General features: G+C 54.1%; 1 protein-coding gene across 1 annotated transcript; it reads right to left on the reverse strand.

The window, feature by feature from the left end:
• Positions 1 to 837: 837 nt before the first annotated feature.
• Positions 838 to 26,906, reverse strand: LOC101551973 (solute carrier family 22 member 2). Its single transcript, XM_004600769.2, has 11 exons — positions 26,496 to 26,906; positions 24,538 to 24,641; positions 16,170 to 16,324; positions 14,384 to 14,552; positions 13,486 to 13,600; positions 11,839 to 11,948; positions 9,910 to 10,124; positions 8,059 to 8,167; positions 7,444 to 7,556; positions 4,977 to 5,076; positions 838 to 1,092 (listed from the first exon to the last, which is right to left on the reverse strand). Exons 1-11 carry the CDS (start codon positions 26,904 to 26,906, stop codon positions 1,026 to 1,028), a joined length of 1,668 nt encoding a protein of 555 aa, XP_004600826.2. The 3' UTR covers positions 838 to 1,025.
• Between the last annotated feature and the right edge of the window lie 389 nt (positions 26,907 to 27,295).

Here is a 27,295-nt window from a genome sequence, read left to right on the forward strand (position 1 = left end):
AACGAGGGGGAAGGTGAAAAGGAAGAAATCTTTGCCTTTAACGCCAGAAAGTCAAATGATTCTATTCAAAACTGAAAAATAAATCAAGAAATTCAAGATAGAGCCAGTTACTTAAATATACGAAGAGAATTCTCGGGGAAACAGGAGTCAGCTCAGATCACTGAAATTTCTGAGGAAATCTCAGAGCAGGAGAAGAACGTCCAAAATTTGTTACAGGCCTTAAAAAAAAAATCTAGTTACTACATGACACCAGGAATAGTAATAGGATTTTCGACTTTTATTTACTTCGAGGCCTTAAAATCCCACAGTGGGCCACAGAGAGCCTCGCCCAAGGCATTCCTGGCCCGAAGGACTTTTGTGGAAATCCACAAATGTGGCAACATTTTCTTACCACGCTGACACATTATCGCTGTTAAAATTCAACGCAGAAGATGGTCAGTGCCTTTAGCATATTTTTTCCACAGGATCCTGACAACATTCTTTGTTCTTAGGGCCATTCCTAGTAGCTCTTGGGGGACCACATGGTCCAGGATTTGGATCGCGGGGCCCCTGAGGCATGCTAGCTCTTCGAGCTTCCCCCAGCCACACTGGCAACGCCTTTGACATATGTCCTGGACAACTTGTAATTGCTTTGGGAGGTTTTATTTCTCAGTCCCAACTTCTTTTGCTCACTCACTCTAGGTCTGTCCGTCTGTCTGCTGGCCCACCCTTCCCCTGGTGCCAGGCATAAGACAGAGAGAGACACAGATGGAGACAAGGCCATCCAGGTGGGGGCCCGGGGGCAGGGTGGGGAGAAAGTGGGCTCTGTGTGGCCGGGGGGATTGGCCTCCAGCGCCTCGCAGGAGCTGTGGCTCAGGGTGGGCAGTGCACTGTGCTGCGTGACGGGTCTCGGCGGGAGGGCTGGACTCTACGGGACCGCCGTGAGCTCCACGCCCGTCTGTGGGCTGTGCTGGGCCCCGGCTTGGTCTCACAGAGGCAAGGCCTCGGCGGTTGGGGGTGAGGGTGGGGGGCAGCGGGTAGTGCTCTTAGTTCAGAGACATGTCCACTTTCTTCACTTGGAGGTAAATCATATTCTCTTTGCTTTTTCTTGATCTGCAACGACAACAGCAACAAAAATTGAGAGGGGGGGGGTAAGAAATTACAAGGAGACAAAAGAGCAAAATCGGGTGGATACTAAACCAAAGGCGCAAAGGGGAATGGACTTTGCCTGGGGTCAGCCATGCGGCGACTCTCAGAAAGAAAATGCACAGATGGGTGAGGAAGCAACGAGGCCGGCCCGAGCGGTTCCTCAGCCCTGGGGGAGTGGGGCCGGCCTGGGCTTCTTGCTGTCATGTTGTTTCATTGTTGTCATGACAGAGAAACCAGTAAAACCCAAACTTCTTCATCTTTTTTTTTTTTTTTTTGGTTTTTGGGTCACACCTGGCGATGCACAGGGGTTACTCCTGGCTCTTCACTCAGGAATTACCCCTGGCGGTGCTCAGGGGACCATATGGGATGCTGGGATTAGAACCCGGGTCGGCCGAGTGCAAGGCAAACGCCCTACCCGCTGTGCTATCGCTCCAGCCCTCAAACTTCTTCATCTTATGTCACTAAAATGATGTTTGAGGGTACAGTGGGGAGGGCACTTGCTGCCTTGCAGGCAGCTGACTCAGGTTCGATCCCCAGCATCCTATATGATCCCAGAGCATTGCCAGGAGTGATCCCTGAGCACAGAGTCAGAAGTAACCCCCGAACACAGCTGGGTTTTGGTTGTGGCCCACCCCAAAAGACGATCACAAAAGCATCAGCCCTACAAATAAATCTAATAATATTTTTTATTACCATTATTATTAGGTTTGGGGCTACACGTAGCAGTGCTCAAGGCCCACTCCTAGCTCTGTGCTCAGGAGCACTGGTGGTGCTGGGGATTGAACCCGGCTAAGCTGCAGAAAGGCAAGAGCCTTACCCTTGTCCAATCTCTCTGGCCCTTCAGAAATTATTTTTACAAAGTTCACAGAATTCAGACCCCCTCTCTAACACCATGTGAAAATAAAAATAGACAAAAGACATCCTTATTGTACCCGAATCCATGAATTCTTTCAAGAAAAACATAGGTTGAATACTTCATGACACTAAAGTTAGAGTCATCTTCAATGATTCTATGCCATTGGCCAAGCAAACAGAAGCAAAGATAAACAAATGGGACTATATCAAATTGAAAACAGTCAGTATAAAAAGAAACCCTTATCCACTGCTGGTGCAATGCTGATTGGTTCAACTTCTGGAAAACTTTATGAACACTTCTCAAAAACCTGAAAATTGAGCTTCTCTCTGACCAAGTAATTCCACTTCTTGGCATGCAACCCAAGGGCCCAAAGACACTATTCTAAAAAGGCATCTGCATTCCTATGTTCATTGCTGTCTTATTCATGATAGTCAAATCTGGAAAAAAGTGGAATATCTAAGAACAGATACTCCACTGGATAAAGAAACTGTGATTCATATACATGATGGAATACTACTCAGCTAAAAGCAAAGATGGAATCGTGCAATTTACTGCTCCATGGATGGATCTGGAAAGTATCATGCTAAGTGAAGTTAGTCAGAAGGAGAGGGATGGATATAGAGAGATCTCTTTGATATGTGAGCTATAAAAAATGTAGTAAGGGAATAGCAAATGACCAAAGCCAGCAGAACCTGGGATCTGGGCTACAGAGCTTAGCAGGTGGAGAGGGGAGGGGACCCTGGGCTGAACAATACTCCTGTCCATCAGGAAGAGGAGTATTGTTCACCCTGACGGAGGAAGTTCACCCTGACCGAGGGTGTCTATCACAAACAGCAGTATAAATCACGGCACCTCAAAAAAGTCTGTAGTTCGAAGAACATCCTTCATCAGAGTATATCACACCATCTCATTATTTTACGAGGCTGTCTAGTATCTTGCTGAATAGCCCATAATTTCTGTAACTATCTCCCAAGGGAGAGTATTTAGGCTGTTTGCAACTTTCTGTGTGACACAGAAATTGCTTTCATGGAACAATCCTGAAGTTTATCACTTTCTATGTGTGACTTCCTGGCAGTGTGGAAGTGCCGGTGAAGCAACATGCACAGTTGTCATTTGCGTCCTGTCACCCATGATCTGTCAGAAGGCAGCTGTGTGCTCTCTGGCGTGACGGTGACTCCCGCTTCTCTGCACTCTCTCCGATGCAGCATGCCACTCTGCAGCCCGAGCGGAGGTACCCGGGTTACACACAGGTTCCACCTAGAGGGGTCACACTGGGGCCGTGTCATGCCATGATCAAAGTCATGGCTTTGTGCCTCCCAGGAAACGGTTCTACCCTGAACAGTCTTTCGGGGCCTCAAGGGAGTACTCACTACCTGTGCATCGTACTGTTCATTGGCTGAGAACTGAACATACTTCTTTTCATTGACTTATCTGTTCAAGTTCTTCACTACTTTTTTCTATAGAGTGGTTGATCTATTAGATCTTTATATATTGGAGTAACTAGCCCTTTGAAGAGTAATAACCCTTTCCTCTAAACTCCATCATCATCATCATCATCATCATTATTTAGCTTTGGGTAGTTTTTCTTTCTTTTTTCTAAAAAACCAAACATTTATAGCACTCTCTCCATCAGAGTCTCAGGTAGCATACTTAAGTATTTGTATCACTGTATCACTGTCATCCCGTTGCTCATCGATTTGCTGGAGCGGGCACCGGTAACGTCTCCATTGGGAGACTTGTTACTGTTTTTGGCATATTGAATACGCCACGGGTAGCTTGCCAGGCTCTGCCATGTGGGCGGGATACTCTCGGTAGCTTGCCGGGCTCTCCGAGAGGGGCTGAGGAATTGAACCTGGGTTGGCTGCATGCAAGGCAAACGCCCTGCCCGCTGTACTATCGCTCCAACCCCTCCCCCCATATTTTAGGGATATTAATTCAAAATTGGTTGTAATAAAAAAGCGTTTGTATACTATATATAAATCCCCATCTTGCAGAACAAGAAATTGAAGACTTCGGGTCATTAACGGACAAGTCAACCTGGTAGACTTTTATGCCCTCCACGATTGCACTCAGGCTATCTTGGTCCATATACAACATACCAATAAGGCATGGCATCAGCTTCTAGAAGATCTGCTCCTGCAGTTCATCTAGGCATTAGGTGAGTATGCGAGGAGAGAGTTAGGTCTTGCTTTGGGTAGTATTTCAAGGCAGAATTTGTGTGTGTGTGTGTGTGTGTGAGCATCAGAGTGAGGGTTCTACAGCAGTTCTCAGGAGCCCAGAGGTCACTCTTGGCATAGCCTGAGGTGTGGGCCTGGAGGTAGGGCTACTTGGGTCCAGCTGGCTAGAGCCACTGCCTAACCCTGGCAATGCCAGGGGGAGGGCTCCTTGGGTTCCCTGTATTGAACTTGGGACTTTGTGCATGCAAAGCATTCACACCAATGCTTTGAGTTATCCCCTTGGCTCCTGAAGGCGGAATTCTTTATTTTTTTTATCAAGGCAAGCTTGTCAATCTTTTAAAAAAATGAGTCTCAAATTTCTCATCAGGTTTACAAAGATTTTCCCCCAATCTGAAAGTAAAAAGTGATTTTCCTACAGCGTCACCACAATTTTGCGGTTTCTTTTTTTGTGTGTGGTTTTAGATCTTGGGTATGTTTGAATAGATTTCATTCATGGTGTGAGGTACATTTTCAACCATGCCTTTTTATTTTTCTTTCTTTTTTGGGGGTGGGTGTGGGTTGGGTGGGGAAGGTTTGAGCCACACACAGCAGTGCTCAGAGGCAATTCCTGGCTCTGTGCGCAGGAGTGACTCTAAGCCATGCTCAAGGGAACATATATGTTGAACCAGAAATACCAACGAAGGGACGCCATGCAAGGCGAGTGCCTCATCTCCTACTCTGTCTCTCTGGCCTCTCCGCTTCTTGCTTTCCAGTTGGTGGCCAAATCCTCCCTCTTCGTGTTCTGGAATGTTCATTTAGGGGACTCAGCTCCTTACCTCTGCATGTTTTCAGCTTCCTCGATGGTCTCTGGCAAAGCCTTCCCTTTGGTCTCCGGGAGCAGCAGCACGAGCCCCCCAGCAACGAGGCCGACCACCGCTGGAAGCGAGGAGAGAGCCATCCCTGAGCATCAAGAGCGGCGGTGCTATACTTAGAACATCTCTCCTTTTGTAAAAAAGATTTTAGTTTTTGGTATTTTCCGATACTTAACGGATTCCTTTGCCATTTCTGCCCTATTTTCCACCATAAATATTATGTCGATTTCAAACTCGGTTGAATTACAACTCCTTATAGGGGAATGGAACACTGTGCATTTTGAATCAAGGTTATTCTAGGCTAGAGGCCATGGCCACAATAGTAAGATGCTTGGGAGTGAGAAAATAGCTCTGGGAAAAAAAAGTCCTCTCTCAGGAAGAGCACGGCTGCCCGTGTCAGTACTTAGTAAGGAAAATGAGTCAGAAAGTTGGATCATTACTAACCGGTCCCAGTAACAAATCACACATTACTGCAAAATAGAATTAATAAGTATAGCCAGACCTTTCAGCTCTGATTCAGAGGTTGGACAAGTTCCTCTTTCCTTGGTCTCTAAATTGTTTTGCATATACGAGGGGGCACGTAATATAAACATGACAGTGTTTTCGTCTTTTTTGAGAATCCTCCTAACATTCTGGAATTTTAAGGAAACTTTTCATGTTTTTCTATAACAGAAAAGAGGAAGCAGGGTGTGTGTTCCTTATTAGCTTGGGGGGTTTCAAAAAAAAATGAGCGCTGGACTCCAGTTGAGCCCGTTAGCAGAGGCCAGAGGCCACCACTCTCTGCTTCTCTCTCCTGACCTCCCACTTGCTTGTTTTGGAGCCCCAAAGAAGCTCTTCCATTTCCTGATGGTCTGGACCCCCTCTGGGAATGCTCCCAGCTCTGCTGCTGTGAGGCTGGAAAGGATCCACCTGAAACAGCCTTGTGAATTCTCTTCAAGCTTAGCAAGAATCTCCTGGTGGTACCTAGGGCGAGTGAGAACTGTGCTCAGCTGGCTTTGATTCTCCGGAGCTCCAGAGCCGGTGAATTACGGGATGACCCTTGATGGGAATAAGCATCTATTGAGCATTTTACACTGGCCGGCAAGGGCCTTAGCACCCAGGGGAGTTCTGAGCTATGGTCCCAGTGCTTTTTTAAGAAGGACGCCCCTGGCCTGGTTGTCCTTTCTGGACGTCCAGATAACAGTGTCCTTGGCCACTTCAAGACCATAGCCAGCATAGCACTCTGAGCAGAAAAGCAGGATGATGAGATTAAAATGTGGTCCTCTCACACTGCCAAGCTCAGGCTGAAGTCTGGGGAGGGAAGAAGGCAGAACTGGCGGTGAGAAAGAAGTGGTGGGCTGTCTGTGTGTGGACCTCTTCAGTGGCTAAGATTCTCCATCTCTCCAAGGGGAAGGCCTGAGGGAGGGTCACCAGTGGTATCTGGCCTGCTGGCCTTGCTCCAGTGGCCTGTGGCCCAGCTCTGCTAAATGGTCCTCAGGGACCCAGCGGGTATCTGCTCCTCCCCCCACAGTACTGCCCAGCCCTGGGTCCACACACTGACCACCTATGGGAGAAGCTAAAATTGGGGCCACGTAGGTTCCCAGGGGCTAAATCCAAGAACTGGGGGACTGGTGTCCAGGGTCCGGGGCCAGTTCACGGTCATGTAGCTGGAGTGAGGAGGAATTCCTCAGGCCTGATTTCAGGCGAGTCTCGCCCTGACTGGGACTTAGCTGGCACATGGAGAGCAGTGGAAACTTTCTTCTGGGTCCCCAGAGAGGAGGGGAGAGCAGAGAGCATGTGTGAGGCCACGGGGGTGGGGTGGGCGCTGAGGGAGGGGACTCCCACCTCGGCCCGGCAGACAGGGCTCAGGATCCGCCTGGGTGTCCCCTGCCATGACTCCAGGGTCCTTCGGACTGGAGGTCTAGCTTGGGGTCCCGTCTTGACGTTCTCATCTGCTCTGCCCAGGCCCCTTGGAGCTGCCGACAGCCACCAAGATCCCCAGCACTGATACGCGGGCTTCACCATGGCTTGGTTTTCTTGGGCTCCAGAAGCCCCCTTTGCAAAACCGGAACTGCTTCTCTTAGACACCATGAAGTCAGGGAGTTGGCATTTCCCACCCCTGAGCTTTGAGGACGGAGGATCCTCTCTCTGGCCCAGGGACTGAGGATGGGTGGCAACTCGGGGAGGGACATAAGGCCTTCTTCAGGGAGACTCGCCTCCATCTGTCTTTCCTGAACATGGGCCCTGGAAGGGCAAGTCCTAGAGCATTAATGCTCCAGTGTCAGCAGTTGCCAGCAGCGCTAGTACTGCTCAGCCATTGTACTAATTACTGGGCAGACTGAGCAGTTGCTCCCGGGCATGGTGCCTACTTGGATGCAGGAAAAAGTAAATGTTGAAAAAACAAACACCTCTAGAAAATCGGTTTTACTTGAGACATCTCAGAGTTTCTTACCAAAAACCACCAGCGGAAGCTCCTGCCAGACGTCCGTGAGCCGGAAGACCAGGAAGGGCGTGAGGATGCCCCCGATGTCGCACATGGAGGAGCAGACGAGGACCCCGAGGTTCCTGGAGGCAGAGACGTAACTGAGCTTAACCTTAGCGCCCCCTTCCCTGGTGAGCAGCCGCTGTCAGGTGGTCCAGCAGGGACCCGAAAACTGCCCGAGTCTCAGTGCCCCGTATCTCTCTGGTCTGTGTCCGTGCAGACTTGGGGTGCAGTCTCCTCCATGAAACCTCCTCCTGGCTTTATGGGGGCAGGAGGTGTGTGACTCAGTCTCACACCCATCACCGAGACTCCTGCTCAGGGGGGCCCCGCCTGGCAGTGCCCCTGGCGGATCTGTCTTCGTCCCAGTTTCTGTGGTCAGCACAGTCTGGGGCTGGGACTGGGGCAGGATGGGAAGGTCCAGAGCCCTGAGCTGGGGTTGCTGCTGGGCCATAAGCAAACACCTCGGTCACCTTTCCTAGAGTATTAGTACTCTGACTGTTACTGCGTACCAAGGCAAGAATCCAGGGATCCAGGCAAGTGCTCTCTCTCTGGACCACAGTCCAGGCCCCAAGCCCCTTCACCCACCTGATGAATGTGGGGTACAGCTCGGCGTTGACCAGACAGACCATCTCGTAGGCCATGGTGATCCCCATTCTGCCCAAGCATGCCACCAAGACTTTGAGCCACTGCAGGTCTGAAGGAAACACAAAGACACACACACACACACAAACGATACATTACAAATAATCCCTGGTGGTCTCAATGACTCCCTTTGAGGGGTTGAAAGGAGAAAGTTCACATTGAAAAAAACAACCCAAAACGACCATGGTGCTTTTCTGTTCTCAGGACGACTGACCCAGATACCCCATGTTGGTGTGTTTTCACTTTATAGTTTTGGTTTCCAGAGCACTAGCTCTGCTTGGCGGCTACGTCCAGCTCTGGGCTCGAATGTTCCTCCTGATGAGGCTCATGGGACCTTCTGCAGTGCTGGAGATGGAAGTGGCGCCGACCGCATGCAAACCAAGTGCTGTAACTGCTGTACTAGCTCTCCACCCTGTGTGCACTTCAGATGCAATGCCCAGACCCTCTTAACTTTAAGTCTCAGTCATGCACGGTAGCAAGAGTACCCCAGCTTTCCCAAACAGTGTCCAGAGGTTCCCCCAAGGAAGCAGCAACAGGGGGCTTCTTCTCCAGAGCTGCTGCTGAAGGAAGGGCACAAACAAAGCTCCGTGAGTGAGAAGTAGCCTGACACACAGGCGTTTACTTCCCTCACTGATGAAACATTTAAAAAGGGAAGAAGGGAATGGAACTTGTTCATTGATGGCAACTATTGAAGTTTTCTCAATTTTCCTCCAGGATAATGCAGGGAGACCAAGGGAGTTGCCTTAACTCAGACCTGGGGGAAATACTGGAATGAAAGTTAACTTCAGGGGGCTAGAGCAATAGCACAGTGGGTAGGGCGTTTGCCTTGCACGCAGCCGACTGGGTTCGATTCCCAGCATCCCATATGGTCCCCTGAGCACCGCCAGGGTGATTCGTGAGTGCAGAGGCAGGAGTAACCCCTGTGCATTGCCAGGTGTGACCCAAAAAGCAAAGAAAAAGGAAAAAAAAAAGTTAACTTCAGGGCTGGAGCGATAGTACAGTGGGTAGGGCATTTGCCTTGCATGCGATTGACCCGTGTTCGATCCCCAGCATCCCATATGGTCCCCCGCATGTCAGGTGTGATTCCTGAGTGAAAAGCCAGGAGAAGACCCTGAGAATCGCTGGGTGTGACCCAAAAAGCAAAAAAATGTTAACTCCAGGGGCTGGAGCCATAGCACAGCAAGTAGTGCAATTTGCCTTGCTCGCAAATGATCCAGGTTTGATCCCTAGCATCACATTTGGTCCCCCGAACACTGCCAGGAGTGATTCCTGAGTGCATGAGCCAGGAGTAACCCCTGTGCATCACCGGGTGTGGCCCAAAAAGCAAACAAACAAACAAACAAACAAAAGTTAACCCCCAAACCCATGTTCCCTAGGCCAGCTTGAGCATCTGTGTCATAGGTCCTCAGAGCTGCTCTTGTTTCATTAGACTGGGTTGCCGTTGGGTGAGACTCAGTCTGCCATCGGGTGAGACTCTATCCTGTTAGTTGGCCATTGGCTGAGACTATACCCCACTGTCCGTCACGGGCTGAGCCACCATCCTTGGGGTAAGACTGCCCTGTCAGGCTGCCACTGGTGTGATTCTGTCCCTTTGGGCTATTTTGTCTGTTTCTGTTCTATTGGGAAATCTCTGAGTGAAATTGTTTTTAAAGGCAAGATGCGGCCCAAGAATTTTCTCAGGGAAGTCCCAGATGCAAAGTTTATTCTTTCCAAACAGATTTGGATGCTGAATGACATGGCCTCGTCTCCAAGGGCCTTCGCATTCCTTCTTCTCAGGACTCGGGAGAAACTTACCATCGGGGATAAACACTGAGGCAAGACAGGCAGCCCCTGCCACGATGTTGGACGCAGCCCACGGGTACCGGCGGCCGATGCGGTCTATGGTGAAGATGATGATGAAGGCAGAGGGAAACTCAACCAAGGCCGAGTAGAAGAAATCCAGGTAGATGTTGCTCCCTGCAAGGCCCATGTGCATGATGAGGCCCTGGTAGAGAACAGAGCTTGTGAACCTGAGCAAAGAGGAGAGCTCAGGTCAAGCCGAGCGCCAGAGACCAGTCACCAGAAGGGAGAAGCTTCTGGAGAAACCTAAAGTAGAATCTCAGTCACTTCTCTCTGTCCTTGGTCATGGCTATTCTGGTGTGCCAGAGTTTCTGCACCATCTAATTCACTGGGGGTGATGGGTTGTGAGCTCACACCCAGGGTAAGGGGGGGCATTAGGATAACTTTCCTTGGTCAAATAGAAATGGAAGTTGCCTCCAATTCAGGAGTCATTTACCGAGCCCCCTGTATCGGGCGATCTACGGCTCCTATTCGTGGTCTCCTAATTCAGTTGGGATCAGAAGGTTTGACTACTTTATGCAAAAAGAATGAAGAAAAACAGGAGCCCCAAATGGGTTCCGAATTCCCCAGTGGGCACACACCCCTTCCTGGATATTTATCTTTACCATGGTATGCACTACATTTTGACACTGTTTCTAGCTGTGTTGACTGAAGGCCTTTATCATCTGTAATGGAAAGGATGAGGTCAGAGGGCGGGAGTCACATGCGTTCACAGTAGGAGAGGGGGAGAGCGAAGCCAAGTGCCGGCCTTGCCATTTACACAGGATTGTGGAGGTTGCTAAATTAATTCCCGATGAGCTCTGCTCTTGTCAGTGATTGTAAATCTTGGTTGGGCTGGCGTGGGCTGTCCCGATGCTCTTGGGAAGGGGAGCGTGCTCCAAGGGAGGGCTGGGGCGAAGCGGACGGCTCACAGCTTGCAGTTAAGGATTGTGGAGTGAAACATCATTCTACTCATGCACAATTATTCAGCAAGTAGATTTCACCCCAAAAGAACACGAAAAAAGGACGTCTTCCCTTCCCACCCCCTTTTAATCAGGTAAAGTTAACATTTATCATGATTCATTTACACAGTAGCCCTCAGCTTGAGATCCTATATAACATGTAGTACTTATGTTCCAAGTGTGTGTATGTATATATCTACATCTCTTAAAGAATCGAGGAAAGCAAGGGGCTTCCTGGGTCTTTCAGGTCAATCGTTGTCTCTGGGCGGGCCTGCAGTGTGTGGTCTGGTCTTGGACCTCCCAGGAGAGCCCCGGGCAGGGCCAAGATGAAGCAAGCACTGATGGATGCTTTGGGACGAGAGCTGGACACTAACTTGTTGGAAATTCAGAAAAGCAATTATCCTCCTTTTGTAAATACTTTCAGAACCATGACTCAGAAGGGCCCGTTTGGGGCACTCTTCGTTATCAGTCAACCTTTCTAGCGACTCTTTCCCAATGGCCTCAGGGCACAGAAGTCATTTTCCTGAACTTTCTGGTTGCGAGGTCTCTCACACGCAGCTTTAGGTGACCTGGTGTCTAGCAATGGCCACATAGCCCTGGTCATGCCCCCCCCCCACACTCCGTCTTTCTGGGAGTCTGCACATCCCACATGGCTAGAGAGCCCTGGGAGCAAGTGTAGCTCTGGCCCCGGGCAGCATGTCACTTCCAGACAGGATATTGTTTCCGTGCATTTATGCTTCGGCTCATAGCAACGACTCACGATCGAGAGTTGATTGGAACATATTGCCCTTCCGTACATGAAAAGAAACGACGCAAAGTGCAAACCCCGAGTCCAACCAACAGTGCCAGGTACCTGGTGTCACCAAGTGTGTCCCCTCCTGCCACTCCCAGGGGGGGGGCCTCGTGAGGAGGTGGGCTCAAAGGGTCCAGCAGACGCCCTTACCAGTTGTACATCAAGATCAGAGTATGCTTCCGGATCTGGGGGGTTCTGACCAAGTCCAGGAAGGAGGGATTCAACTTCTCACCAACGTCCTCCTCGTCGGGCTTCAGGCTCTGGGCAGGGAAAGAGCTGTGAGAGCAGCCTGGACAGCTGACGCTGACCTGGAATCCTGCCGGGGTCCCCGCAGCCCCTTCCTCCTGGGGGGCTGGCCTCGTGCTCACTGTCCGGCCCAGCCCTTCACATATGTCCCCCATTTCATTGTCCCGAGCCTGCAGGGGTTCCGGCGCTTACCCCCCGGGGGCCGGGGGACGGGAGGAGCGCTGGGCACCCAGGATGCTGTGTTCCCTGCTGCTACACTTCTGCTCCTCAGGGGCCCGCTCAGAACCTTCCTCGGGCCCCGCCTGGCTGCGTCCGAATCCGTGTTTCCCAAGTCAGCTACACGACTGTGAGTCCTGGGCAGAGGCGCGGGCACCCGAGGCCTGCTGCTCTCCAGGGGGCCCAGGGGGGTGGGGGGTGGGTGGACTGGGCTTCACGCCCCTGGGCCCTGGAGTTGGGGGCTCTGGCAAGCGGCCCCCTCTCTTCTGTTGTTGCCGGTTCCTAGAGCAGCGGAGGGACGTGTGGGAACGCACAGGAGCGGAGGGGACCAGCCTCACGTGACCCTGCGCTTGGGCGGGGCCCTGACTCACGTGTGCCCTAGACACGCCCTCCAGACGATGTACCCCGAGAGCCCTTGGCAGGAGGGCACGAGCCTCCCAGCCGGAAACCAGAGAGGAAGGGGCGAGGCGAGGCCCCGACCCCCATCGGAATGTCCTGGAGACGCCCCACCCTGCAGGGAGCCCTAGGCCTGGTGCACATCGGGAATGACATGCGCCAATCCTTGCCTTTTTTTTTTTTCTTTTTGGGTCACACCCGGCGATGCACAGGGGTTACTCCTGGCTCTACACTCAGGAATTACCCCTGGCGGTGCTCAGGGGACCATATGGGATGCTGGGATTTGAACCCGGGTTGGCCGCGTGCAAGGCAAACGCCCTCCCCGCTGTGCTATCGCTCCAGCCCCAATCCTTGCCTTTCTTTGCCCGACAAGCGTGCTTTTCTCATTGCCAGCCGCTGTCAGGGGGAAAGGGCCGAGTTCAGGCTCACGAAGCCCCCAGAGGCGAATGCCGACCGCAGGGACACGGGTGTCCCCACTGCCAAAGCCAGGCGCGGGGACCGTCTCCCCAGGTGCTTCCGGTGTCGGAGACGGGGTCTGCGCTGCCATGCCGATCTGGGTCTCTCTCCCGCGGGAATGCCTCCTTCCCTGTGGTCCCGGGTCCCGGGACCTGATACCCAGACCGGGCACTGCCTGTGGGCACTGAGCGAGCGACCCTTTGCTCGTGGCTTCCTTCGAAGGGGCCAGTTCCAGAGGAGCTCGGGGCAGTGGGTGCTGGGGATGCGCACGCGCGCGCGCGCTCCACCGAACTCTCCTGTCCCTCCTCTCTCGGCCTTGGAGGCTTTGGGGTTTCCTTGGTGTGACCTTATCCCGGTTCGGGCGGGCCCCAGGAGGCACACGTGCTCGTGCACCAGCCAAGTCCGCTTGTCTGCAGAAAGCCTTTCTGCACCCCCAGTGGAGAGACTTTGGTGTCCCCCCCAGGCCCCCCTTCCGGGGCTCACCTGCAGAGAGGCGGGCAGAGGCTTCCTGTTTTTCTTCGCCATGTACTTGATGACCTTCAGGGCTTGGTCGGTTTTGTTCTGGGAAATCAGCCATCGGGGGGACTCGGGGATGCACCTGGGCAAGGCAACAGTCAGCAGCACCGCTGGGGTGGGGGGTGTGTTCGCCCCACCCCCATCATAACCCAGTTCCCTCCTGTGCACTCTGAGGTTCAGCTCAGCTGGGGCCAGAGAGGAAACATGGCTGGGCCGGGGTGGGGGGGGGGAGGGTACGTGACCCCCTCTCCTCCCAAAGGCGACCCGCGTCCTGTGTGTCCAGGACGAGGCTCTCCGGAAGGGGGAAGAGGTGTGGAGGCAGCGGGCTGTGGGGCTCAGACCCCAGCGTGGAGGGGCAGGGCAGCCATGGGCCCCTGCGGGGGCAAGGGGTGGGGAGCTCAGAAGAGGGGGTGCAGAGGGGTGTCTGCAGACTGTGGGTACAGGCAGGGCCCAGGCTGATCTGTCTGTCCAGCGCCGGGGCCCCGGGTGGGAGCTGTGTAAAGCCAGAGATGGACAGGGGCTGAGCATGCGGGTGCAGGAGGGTGGGGGGTGGGTGGGCTGTGTGACCTTGAGCAGGACATGGGCCATCTGGAGCGGGTTCAGAGTGGACGTGGGGACACAGAGGGTCACTCATGAGAGCTCCCCCCAAAACCTGGGCCAGGGCTTCCTACTACAAGTGAGGGAAGAAGTGGGCTGCTGGGGGTGGGGTAGACGGGAGGGGGGTGTCACAAAAGGGGCGGAGGGGCAGGGAGTGGGGGAGGGGCACAGGGGACGGGGTGGGGGAGGGGCACAGGGGACGGGGGTGGGCGAATGGGCCACCGGGGAGCAGAAGGACCGGACTCTGTCCTGGTCCGAGTGTACTTACCAGTAGTAGAGCAGGAAGCAGAGGTTGGGCAGGGTCACCGTGAACTGTAGCCACCTCCAGTTGGGGATGGCGTAGGCCACCCCGGCCAGCACCAGGAGCCCCACAGTGAAGGCGACTTGGTAAAAAATCCCCACCGTTCGGCGGTAGCTCAGCCCGACAAACTCTGTGACTGCAGAGAGCCCGGGGGTCAGTGCAGCCAGCTGGCCGTCCACCCCGGGGAAAGCAGAGTGCCACACAGACACGTCACCCCCACGCCAGAGTCTCCTCTGAAGAGCTCTAGATGGTCCGCGAGGCATAGTTTGTTATCATTATGGCTGTTGTGTGACTGAAGATAAAAATCTTACGGTCCCACGTTAGTAGGTGAAAAGTCCGCCCATGGGAACCAGGTGACTTTTGGAAAATAGATTGTCATGGGGCTGGAGCGATAGCACAGCGGGGAGGGCGTTTGCCTTGCACGTGGACGACCCCGGGTTCGATTCCCAGCATCCCATATGGTCCCCTGAGCACGGCCAGGAGTAATTCCTGAGTGCAAAGCCAGGAGTAACTCCTGTGCATCACCAAAAAGCAAAAATAAATAAATAAAAATAAAATAAAATAAAAAAAGAAAAATAGATTGTCAGGGGCAAATGCAATTGTACCTCGGACCCAAAGCCCGCTCTGACCTGGTGCCAGGAGGAGATCACTGAAGAGTCGATGTCCTGAGCCAAGTGTCAGGTGGGGTTTTGAGGGAGCTTGCCCTCCGACACAAGAGGGGCTGTTGAGTCAGCCGGGTCTGGTTTGAAGGAACTGATTCCTAAGCTCTCGAGAATGCTGCTAGCTGGTTGTTAAACCCATTGGCATCGTCTGGGGGAGGGCTAGGACTACACCCCGCGGTGCTTAGGGGCTGCCTGGGTCTGTGCTGGAGGTGTGTGGCAGGCCATGTGCGGTGCCAGGGAAGGGACCGGGGGCAGCTGTATGAAGGCCAGCGCCCTTGCCCCCGTGCTCTCTCCCCGACCCCAACCATGGGGTCTTAGACGTGGCATGGGGGAACATATACAAGTGAAAAATCAGAAAGCGTGCTAAGTCAGGGCTCTTTGCTCCCCAAGACCTTGTTTCTCTCCACCCCGAGTTCACGGTGGCATGCTCTATCCTGCGCATGACTGCCCGTGACAGAGGTCTGAGGACATGCTACCTGTGTGCGTTCAGAGGACCCTCATTTTACATCCAAGCTCAGCAGAGAGAAATCCCACCTATTCCCAGAGCCATAGCATTTTCTGTGGGAGGTTTTGAACCACACCTGACAATGCTCAGGGGTCACCCGTGGCGGTTCCCAGGGGATCATGTGGAGGTCACCACATGAGGCTGAGAATCAAACTCACGTTGGGCTGCATGTAAGAGGAAAATGCCTTCCTTACCCCCGGTCCTAGCTCTCAGGCCTGAGGGGAGACAGTCAGGCTTTAAAGGTTTGGTAGCCGTGTTAAAGATGGTCACTCTATAAACCGATAGAAATGCAGCGACAGATACTTCTACCATGCCAGCGAGTGCAAAGTCACACCAGGCACCCCCCGGCCAGTGCTTGCCAAGCAGACTCGTCTGACTCCCGAGGGCCTGGGCTCACGAATGAGGTCGGAAGCCAACAGCCCAAGTGGACAGAAACGATATTCCAACTGCTCTGGACACAGAAAGCAAACATCTCTCCTCGCGGTGGTCCTGCTGGGCCCAGCTTCCTCTCCTCGGCCCACCCCCGCTGGACTGCATCTGGCCACGTGCCCCGTCCTCGCCGTGGGGCCCCAGGGTTCTTTCTTACTCAGGATGTAGCCTATGAGCCAGCTCGCCTTGCTGACCAGCCCCTGGATCAGGCGGAAGATCAGCATCCACGTGTAGGTCGGGGCCACGGCCATGAGCAGCCCTGCAGCCGCGTTGATGAGGATGGTCGTCAGCAGGCAGAGCTGGCGGCCGAACCTGCAGGGCCGGGTGGAGAAGGAACAGGATGAAGTTGTGCGTGGCTGTGTGGGAAGGTCAGCTGCGGTCAAGAGCAGGAGCGAGCTAGGAATCACACGAGTGCGACAGTCCCCACAAGTAGGCGGCTCCAGAAAGGGTCCCCTGCAGTTGCATCTGTGTGTTGGGGCTGTGTCTGTGTGGGGGTGATTACTTAGGATGGTAACCCCCGCTCCCGGCTGCAGCACCTGCTGGGTGGGGGTCTCATGGAGGAGTGACTTCCAGCCCCCCAGACCCCGGTGTCCAGGGCACTCCCAATGCCCAGGACCTGGGCTTCACAATAAGCAACTCCACCAGCTGCCCGCCCCAGGGCTGTGTTACTTTTTTTTTTTTTTGCTTTTGCTTTTTTGTTTGTTTGTTTGTTTGTTTTTGCCAGTCACACCCGGCAGTGCACAGGGGTTACTCCTGCCTTTGCACTCAGGAGTTACTCCTGACGGTGCTCAGGGGACCATATGGGATGCTGGGAATCGAACCCGGGTCGGCCGCGTGCAAGGCAAACACCCTACCCGCTGTGCTATCTAACTCCAGCCCCCGGGCTGTGTTACTTTTAAGGATCCAAATTCAGCATCCAGCATCCCCCCATTCTTGATGCTGCCTTCAGAGCGGGTGGCATTTGTCTTCTCCATGGAAATGGTTCGGTGCTGTGCTGTACACCCTTCCCTTGGCCAGCTGGCAGGGCCCTCTGCTAGTGGCTGGTCCACAGGTTGTTGGAGGGTTGAATCATGGGCTTGGCGACTTGGAGATAGTCCCAGAGCAGAGCAGCACAGCACAGAGGGGAGTGGGGAGCTTGTTTTTAAAATTTGGGGAGTTTGGAGATCTCGGGGATCTTTTTAGGTCCACAGACTAATCCCTGAGGGGAGGAAAGCCAAGCAGCTGAAGTTCACGGATGTATGGTCCCCCAGGCTGTAGACTCTGGGTGCCCTCTGGGGTGCCCTCAGGAGGAGGGGGGCTGAGCCCTGGTTTGGAGTCCTGTGGGCAGCCGCACCCACACCCCGCCAGGGCTGACACGCCAAAGGCCCATGGACTAGCTCCACGGCCTCACTTAGAATCTCTGCAGGCTCATTCTAGTCCTATAGATCCTGAAGCTTCCGGACTATTGACACATAAAGTCCCACGAAGAGCACACTAAGTCAGATGAGAAAGCAACACAGAAGCCGACTAAATCCAACAAACAAAAACAGTAACACAGAAGTCTCGGCCAGCAGTGAACAGCTCAGGACATCCTCACTTCATAGCCTGTAGTGAGAGAAAACAATTTCCACAAATTTTTTTTTTTACTGAAGAATTTTTTGATAATTACTGTATCAATTTGATTGTCACTGTCATCCCATTGCTCATCGATGTGTTTGAGCGGGCACCAGTAACATCTCCATTGTGAGACTTATTGTTACTGTTTTTGGCATATCCAATACACACGGGTAGCTTGCCAGACTCTACCGCGCCGGCTCGATACTCTCGGTAGCTTGCTGGGCTCTCTGAGAGAGGCGGAGGAATCGAACTCGGGTCGGCCTCGTGAAAGGCGAACGCCCAACCGCTGTGCTATCGCTCCAGCCCCAATTCGATTGTAACAGGCAAAATAAAAAGCATTATTGTGTGTCTGCCAAGGGGGCAGACTTGGGGAGTGGCTGGGGAATGGGTAGTGGTAGAGGGAAGGTCCCTCAGGTGGGGAGATTGGTGCTGGAACACCAAGACCTGTAACAGCTGTATCACAAACAACTTTTTAAACCATGGTGTTGAAATTAAGCAAAGTAAAATAAAATAAAATTGGGGAGTTTGGGGCCACACCTGGTTGTGCTCAGGGGTGACTCCCAGTGATGCCTCGGGCACCATGTGTGGTGCTGGATGTCCAAGAGGGGATAGCCACATGCAAGGAAAGTACCTTAACCCTTTGCTGTCTTTGGTTCAGTCCCCACCTTCCTTCTTTCTTCTTTCGGGTCACCAACCAACCCTTCTGTTTCTGTTCGAGGAACTCTGGGCCCAGGTGCCAAGAGGATTGGGTAAGAAGTGACAGGTAAGAGTCACTTCCTTCCTGGCTCCCTCCCCTCTTTCTGTGTGCAAAGGCTGTTCTTGGTGAGCCAGTCTGGGACTCGGGACTCTTATATTCACATTTCCGTCATGTCCTCTGGCTTTGTCCTACAAGACGCTCTCCCCGAGTCCCAGTGGCCCTTTGAAGAATTCTTCATGAAAATCAGCTTGCTGACACCTTGGTTCACTCCACCCACTACTCCCAGACACAGCACATGATCTTCATCATTGTCTTTACCCCTGCAGTGAGGGCAGGACTTTTCATGCTGCTCCTCTTTGTGCTCGGGCCCCACTTCACTCAGCCCCCCTTGCTGACCCCCCAATCCATCGCCAAGGACTCTTCCGGGAGCTTCATGCTGTAGATCATAAACAGCCTTGCCGGTAGCTCAGGCACACGCACTGATCACGTGGTCTGGTACATCCACAGGGTGGACGGACACAGCTCTCAATGCCCTGCAGCTTGAGGCCTTTCCCTCCGTTGGGGTCAGGGTTCCCTTGTGGGCAGGGTTCCCTCGGGCCTTTCAGCAGAGCCACCGAAGGCCGCGCTCCATGCCCTGTAGAGTACGCCGTCTCCTTCGGACCTGAGTGTGAAACTGTTCTGTTGCCTTCTTTAGTGCAGGGGTCCCGAACATTTTGTTCTGGTGGCAGCTGGGTTCCCACAGCCATGCTCTGGACATGCACAAAACCTGCATCTGCCCACAGGACGCTTGGTTCAGGAAAGGCTTGGCAAATTCATATCCAGGCCATAGATGTGCCAGGAACTCAAATCTGCTTCTTGGGTGTTAGGGCACAGCTGGGAACAAGGGGAGAGCAATGGTCCCGTGAGAACCAGAGACAGTTCTGGGGGAGGGCAGGGCCAAAACCTTCAGCTACTTGCCTTGCAGACTGTGGTCAGAGCTGTACACACACAAATGCACAAACATATATATATACATGCACACACATGCACACATATGCACACATGCATGCATGCACACACACATACCTGTGTGTGGGGAAAGGTCCAAAATGCATCCCCTGGGAGTGAGTGGAGGGGAAGAATGAGGTGAACTGAAAGAAACAGGGAGGCATTGATGGAGGGTCTTGGGTACTTTGATGGTGGAGAGGTGGGAAGTGGTGTACATCAAAACTCAAAGTGGGGCTGGAGCGATAGCACAGTGGGTAGGGCGTTTGCCTTGCACTCGACCAACCCTGGTTCAATTCCCAGCATCCCATATAGTCCCTTGAGCACCGCTAGGAGTGATTACTGAGTGCAAAGTCAGGAGTAACCCCTGTGTATCACCAGGTGTGACCCAAAAAGCAAAAACAAAACAAAACAAACCCAAAGCGATAACAGTATAGTCAACATATGACCTAAACTATAATAAAACAAACATAAAAAAAACCCAAAAAACAATTCCCCGTCCCACCCCCAAACCAAAATGCAGCCTTGAGCGCTGTGGGAAGCTGCCCTCACCTGGGCGAGGAACATCCGAGAAGCTCTGCTTCCATTTCCCAGAGCCCCAGTCTCCTCTTGTGGATGAAGGAGAATGAGATCTCCAGAGACTGATTTGCTCTGAAAGGGGTCGAGCATCCAGCAATGCCAGGTGCAGCCAGGCAGCTCCTGTTTGGATGGTCCTAAGAGGTGGGGGTGGCCAGCGGCTGGTCCTGCTCCCCTCTAGCTGCACCAGGAAATCTAGCGAGGTCTGCTGGCTCACGATAGCTGACTAGGCCTTCCCAAGATTGTGTAAACCAAGTGTTAATCACAGCTATAAATAAAAATACAGCTGCACTGACAGTTCAATATTAGTGACTGATACCGGTGTGCCTAAGAACAGACGACTGATTAAAGAAACTGTGGTACATCTACACAGTGGAATACTATGCAGCTGTCAGGAAAAATGAAATCATGAAATTTTCTTATAAGTGGTTGGTCATGGAGAGTATCATGCTAAGTGATGTGAGTCAGAAAGAGAGGGACAAACATAGAATGACTGCACTCATTTGTGGAATGTAAAATAACGTAAGACTAACACCCAAGGACAATAAAGACAAGGACCAGAAAACTTACTCCATGGTTGGAAGCCTGCCTCATGAGCTGGGGGAGAAGGCAGCTGGGATAGAGAAGGGGTCACTAAGTCAATGATGGTTGGAGGATTTGTTCGGGATGGGAGATGTGTGCTGAAAATAGATAAAGGACCAAACATGATGGCTTCTCAGTATCTGTATTACAAACCGTAATGCCCAAAAGTAGAGAGAGAGTAGGAAGGAAATTGTCTGCCATAGAGGCAGGGGGAGGGCTGGGATGAGGGGGGAGAGATACTGGGGACATTGGTGGTGGGAAATTATACTGGTGGAGGGATGGTTTTGTTTTTTTTTTCTTTTGGGCCACACCCGGCGATGCACAGGGGCTACTCCTGGCTCATGCACTCAGGAATTACTCCCGGCAGTGCTTGGGGGACCATATGAGATGCTGGGAATCGAACCTGGGTCAGCTGCGTGCAAGGCAAACCCTATGTCTCCAGCCCAGGGGATGGGTGTTTGATCATTGTACGACTGAAACTCAATCATGAAAGCTTTATAACTATCTCATGGTGATTCAATAAAAAAATATATTAGTGACTCTTAAAATAGAAAAAACCACCAGGAGAATATTAATATTAGGGAGAGAATATTAAAGACAGGGGGGCTCATGGTACAAAATGAACCTCTGGCAGGTTTTTCTTGCTGGGTTTGACCACTCTGTGCTTTGGGCTGTTAAGCGGAGGCTAGTGTGTAATGAAAGTGCTTGTTTTCCAGTGCTCCTGACCTCACTCTGATGCTCTGAAGTGGTCCTCTGGGAGCTGAGAGGCAGCGGTTCTTCACTCCCCAATATGCCCCTAAACAGCCCTGGTCTGGACTCAGTGTGAGTTGACGCGGGGCTTAGGCCTGACCTTTAGGAGGTTGTGGATGCTGAATAAGCTAGAAAAGGCTGCTTCTCCAGCCGCCACTCCCTGCTGCCACCAAAAAGCTCGCCCTTGGGGAGCAGAGAGGGTCTGAGACTCAGCACTCTGCTCTAGAGGGATGTTCCTTCTCACAACTTCCTCCTGGTTGCTTCCTAAGAGTTTCCTCAGCACCCCGTGGTCCTTGTTTAAAAGCTCTTCAAAAGAGATTTTGCTGAGCGTTGGCCGCAGGCGGGCGTTACAATCCGTGTTTCTTGCCATTAGGAATGGCAGGTATATCAATAGTGCCCCGGTTGGTTGGATGGTGTCAAACTAGTGTCAGAGGAAATTGGGGCAATAGAAACCCGTTTCTGCTGGTACAGTCTATCCAGCGGCACATTTCCGAGTGTGAGCCACTGGTACGCGCCCTCAACGAGCTCACCCGCCCCATAGAGTGGGTGTCCGGATGCCTGAGCCTTTGTGCCAACTTGGAAAGTGGCTCAGGAATAGGCATGCAGCATGCAGCAGAGAGACCGCCCGGGACAGGAACCTGAGGTGGCAGTCTCCTGGCACGGGCTTTCCGATCACACCAGCAGGGCTGGAGGAGGCCCACGAAGCCCGAACCTCACAGAACGGAAGGAAGGCAGCAGAGGTCTGCGCACAGCGGTGTCAGGGACGGGCAACGGACTGGGCTTGCCGCTGGGGTTTCGACACTCAGAGCAGCGGCAGGAGTAACACACTGAGGCCATCCGGGAAGGTGGGTAACGGCCAGGCTTAGCCGCCAGGAATGCACGGCCAGGACAGAGGTCTGAGCCCCCTCCTGCTCTTTGAGTGGGCGGGAAACAGTGAACTCATTCCTCTACCATGAAGCTCAGCCCGCGAGTGCTCCCCTCCGCCTCCGCTCCTGCGGGCTTGGGGTTTATACCTGGGCCTTTTGATACAGGCAGAGATGGGGAGGGATGATGGGACGGGGTGCAGGGGGCGCCGTGCCAGGAGGCTGGACTCTGAACCGAACCCCATGAGTTGGCTTAAGAAAGGGGTTCATTCCACCCAGTTTCCCTCAGGGCCGTGGCAATAAAAATACACGTCCTGGACCCAGGACGGCCTCTGACGGACTGAGCAGATTCAGAAGTGTGGGGTGGGTGGCCCAGCACCTGCCTCCGCTCCTCTCCCATTGCCTCAGTGGACTCAGCAGGGCAAGTCTAAATGCTCTGGGACAGGGCAGGGCGGGATGGGCAAGCCTGGTTATTAACCGTTAACACTTCAGCAAGTTATAATCCAGCCAGACAATTGAACAGCACGGGAGAGAGTGTTCTATTCACACTTAATAGTACACTCACAGGCCGAGCGGGGATGCAGCCTTGGGGTGCCCTGTGCCACAGACACAGCTGGGGAGGCCAGGAAGTGCTCAGGGTCTCATACACAAGCTGCCCCGGCAGAGATGCATGATTAGAAGCGTTATCTTAAGAGGTGGCCAGTGGCTATAGAGAACGACACCGTCCAGAAGGCTGAGTTTGGGGCCAGGGAGAGGTTACAGGGATTAAGGAACTTGTCTTGCGCAGGACTAACTGTGGCTTGACTCTCCGAACCCCATATGGTCCCCTAAGCACTGCCTGGAGGGACCCCTGCGCCCCAGGAATGATCCCCAAATCCAAATAGACCAAATGCTGAGCTCACGGCATGCTGAAAGCACCTCCTAAGTGGTTGGCATTAGTCCAAAGGATGGGAAGAGAGAGACAGACAGACAGACAGAGACAGAGAGACAGAGAGACAGAGACAGAGACATCCTCTATGGCAGAAGAAAAGCACCTGCCATAGAGGCAGGCTAGGGGGTGGGGGGCGGGAGGTGGTGGGAGGGAACCTGGGGACCCTCGTGCTAGAAAATGTGCACAGGTAGAGGGATGTATGTTGTAACACTGCACGACTGAAATCTAACCCAGAACAGCTTTGTAAGTGTCCGTCTCGTAGTGATTCAATAAAAAAAAATACAAAAAAACCCGGAAAAGTTTTATCTTTATAAAAAAATTAAAATGACAGCTAAAGTAACACAAGTAAATAAATAAGTGGTTGGCACTAGCGCTGATGGCCAAGGAGTGGGACAGCCTTGTCATGCTCTGTCCCCTTCCCTCCTCCCTCCCGAGGATGTGAAAGACTGTCCAGGTGGCTGTGGACAGAGCAGAGATGCAGCTGTCGGGGCCTTGCAGGAAGCCGGAAGCTCCAGGAAGGCGGGTGAGGGCCGGGCCCGGGAGCAGCCAAGGCTGCTGAGACGCAGCCGTGGTGGGAGCTGCGGAGTAGCTCACGCTGGCTCCTGGGGCACCGTCCCAGCATGCCAGGAAGGACCCTTTCCTCGTCGCTCTCAAGGGGGCGGCTGTGTGTGCAGAGCTGAGGGTTTCCCCATCCATTTGGTCTTTTCCAAATGGACAAGAAAGGCCACCCCAGAGGTGCTGGCATGACCCAGAGGGTGCTTGTGGCCTTGGGTGCCCGCGGGGGGTCGCCTTCTGTCTGTGAGCCTAGAGAAGGCGGGCTCCTGGGGCAGGGCGCTCTGAAAGGTGTTTCCCTTTTGAACAGGGGTCGGTCAGCCAAATAGGTTTGGGAGCCTCTGGTGTAGATAGATCCTGTTCGCCCTTTTGCCAAGTTGCATCCAGGGTTTCACACAGGTCACATGGCATCCCATCTGGGGATCCCACAGTCCCCAGGTGTGGGGGGAGGAGGGCGGTAGGGGGCGGGGAGCAGGGCAGCTCAGACCAGGTATGTGTCATGATGCCAAAGAGCAAACTAGGATTTGTAGGGTGGGTCTGGTCCCTGGCCGCCTCTGCTGCCCCCGTATTTCTGAACAGCCCCTCCCAAAACCAGACCCGCTGGGGCTGGAGCAATAGCACAGCGGGTGGGGCGTTTGCCTTGCACGCAGCCGACCCGGGTTCGATTCCCAGCATCCCATATGGTCCCCTGAGCACCGCCAGGGGTAATTCCTGAGTGCAGAGCCAGGAGTAACCCCTGTGCATCGCCAGGTGTGACCCCAAAACCAAAACCAGACCCACTGCTGTGCGGAGGTACCCCAGCCCGGGCCCCAGGGGATTTAAGTACACATTCTCATCCTGAATCTCGAAGCAGTGGCAGAAACACAAGTTGTCACGGGGCGCCACAGTGGGAGCAGGGGATGACGGGGTCAGTGTGCGACCTAAACAGTGGGCTTTGGGCCGGGCCTGGAGTCCGGGGACTCCCCGAGTGGGGGGGCTCTTTCTGTCCACCTACCTGTCTGCTATGTAACCAACGGCCACGGAACCGACAAAAAACCCCACGTTCACAACCGACTGAAACAAATCCAGCATCCAGGCGTTGGCGCACACGAGGTTAAACTGCAGCAGGCCGGAGGGAGCCAGGAGAGAGCAGAGGGAGACCCCGTTAGACCCCTGCCTCAACATTCCTCCCCACCAGCGGACAGGACCGGACGCCCGCACACCTGCTGCTTCTTACACTAATTCTCACTCCATGGAGTAAGCCCCGGCCTGTGTTGGGGCTGTGGGTGAGTATGGGGCCGACACAGCGGCCGGGAGGACAAAGCGTCCCCCATTCCCGAGCGCATTGCCCCCGCCCCTGGGGACCTGCCCTCTTGGGAGCCAGCACCCCCGGGCTACTCAGGGCTTACCAGAGTGCCCGGTCACCTCCCCTTTCTGCCGCTGCCGTCAGAGGTCAGTGGGTGTGTGGATGCCCCCGAGGCCAGCCTCTCATCTGGAGGAAGTGGCCCGGGGAGGGGATTCTGAGTGGTCTCGGGCCCGAGTCCCTGAACTGCTTCCATTCGCTGGGACCTCACACACTTTCTCTCTGCTCCGAGACCCTGTGGCCGCTGATGGGAACCCTCCCCTCCCCCGCTCCCCAAGCCTCTGAAAGTGGGATGGGGCCGGCCCTAAGGTCCCAGCCCCAACCTCAGAGAACTTGGTGGACTCTTTCAAGCTTGAAGAGGGCTCCTTGGAGCTGGGGAGACAGTCTGAAGTCAGGGGCTCGTGCGTGTGCAGGACCCAGCACTGCGTAGGTGCCCCGACACAGCAGGAGTGGCCCCAGAGACACCCTCCCCTGGAACGCTCCAGCTTGTTTTCTCTCCGGGGCCTGGAATGACGCATCCCTGCGTGTGTCTTTGAAACACAAGCGTCCAAGAACGTTTTGGGGACTGGAATACGACTTGCTGTCAAACCAAATCATCCATTTGCCGATATGAGGATGTGGATGATGAGTATCGGGCTGAGTGAAGTTAGAAGAGGGACAGACACCGCATGTCCTCCCATATACGTGGTCTATAAAGAAACAACACGCATTCAAAAGCCACGGAAACGGAGAACTAGTCTGATGGGACGCTTATCGGCGTAGGGGGTGGGGGCATAGGACAGTGGCGGAGGGTGGGCGTTTGAAACCCTGCCGTTATCAATCCTGTAAGTCATGATGCTTAAAATAAAAGATAATAATCACAGGAAAGCATAAATAAAACCCTCCAAACCCAAACACCTAACCGATAGTTCACGGGAGGACATGTCAACCCAGATACCCTTCTAAGAACCCAAACAAATGAAAGGGAGAAAGCCTAGCCATGAAGACACACATATGGGCCGGAGCGATAGCCCAGCAGGTAGGGCATTTGCCTTGCATGCGGCTGACCTGGGTTCAATTCCTCCGCCCTCTCAGAGAGCCCGGCAAGCTACCGAGAGTATCCCGCCTGCACGGCAGAGCCTGGCAAGCTCCCCGTGATGCATTCGATATGCCAAAAACAGTAACAACAAGTCTCACAATGGAGACGTTACTGGTGCCCGCTCGAGCAAATCGATGAGCAACGGGACGACAGTGCTCCAGTGCTACGGTGATGAAGACACATGCTGCTCTGACAGGAGGCGAGGCTCAGGGGAGCTGTAGGTGCTGGGGGGTGCCCCTGGGTGGGGGGAGGGCGGGCTTCCAGGACAAGAGGAGGCCACAAGGCGCTCCTTTCCCAGCGTTATTACAGGATTCCTCCCGAGCTCTTGCTGGCTTCCCTCACGGCCGCTTGCACCAACTGGACCCCTGGCCTCAGCGTCCAGTGCAGCTCCCCCCAGACCTCGCAGACGCTTACAGGGACGAGGCGGCCTGTTTGCGTTGGGAACGAGGGATTTAACGAGACCTGTTGGGGGCCGAGGGTGTGCCCGGGCCTCCCCTGCTCCCGGCAGTACACCTGCCTACCCGTGACTCACCTCGGTGACGATGGACGAGCCGGGCGTGTCGTACTCCCAGCCGTGCTCGCAGGGCCCCAGCGGCAGCTGGCTCCTGTCGGGGGCCAGGCCGGCCAGCGGGTCCATGCAGCCCAGGCTGCTGCGGTTCCAGTCCACGAGGAAACTGAGGCACTGGCGGGGGTAGGGCTCCCCCTCGGGTCCCGGGCCTGGCACGGTGAAGTTGAGCGCCTCGGGCCGGCTCCATCCGCAGCGGGCGCTCAGCTCGGCCGCCCCGGGGGTCCGGCAGTGGTGGTCGGGGGTGAAGCCCAGGAAGACGACGCCCACGTAGATGGGCGCGAAGGTGGCCGAGAACAGAGCCAGGAGGACAAACGTCTGTTTCTGGAAGCGGTGGAATTCCCCGATGTGCTCTAGCAGGTCGTCCACGGTGGGCATGGTTCCTGCAGGGAGCGCTCCGGGAGCACTGCCCGGGGGAGCCTGTGAGCGCAGCGAGCAGCTGCGCCAGCTCAGCACAGAGCTCGATCAAAAGTCAAAGGGTGAGGGCCAGGTTCCTCCGGAGAGCCGCTCCCCCACCCCCGCCACCTGCAGCCCCGCACCCCTCCGGCGGGCCGCGGTGCTCGCTGCTGCTCTGAAGTGCCCCGGGAGGAGAGATGTTGTGTTTGCTGGGACGTCCCCCGCCCCAGGAGTTGGTCTGTGTCCCTGCCTCACACCGGCCCCACAAACAATCCTCCCTCTGTGAGTGCAGGGAAACCCGAGTGCCGGCCCGTATCGCAGATCTGCTAATCGCTCTCTAAACCCCGGGTGCAGGAAGCCGGGGGGCTGGC

This window comes from Sorex araneus, chromosome 4, assembly GCF_027595985.1.
Source record: "Sorex araneus isolate mSorAra2 chromosome 4, mSorAra2.pri, whole genome shotgun sequence".
Classification (NCBI taxonomy): domain Eukaryota; kingdom Metazoa; phylum Chordata; class Mammalia; order Eulipotyphla; family Soricidae; genus Sorex; species Sorex araneus.

Bases quoted from the DNA above. Each gene is read 5' to 3' on its own strand.
- LOC101551973 (XM_004600769.2), bottom strand. From the start codon at position 26,906: ATGCCCACCGTGGACGACCTGCTAGAGCACATCGGGGAATTCCACCGC. The intron at 10,125-11,838 runs GTAAGGGCGTCT...CTCTTTGCTCAG, and splicing joins CTGATCTTGATGTACAACTG to GTTCACAAGCTCTGTTCTCT. The intron at 8,168-9,909 runs GTAAGTTTCTCC...TGTTTCCTTCAG, and splicing joins CTCAGTGTTTATCCCCGATG to ACCTGCAGTGGCTCAAAGTC.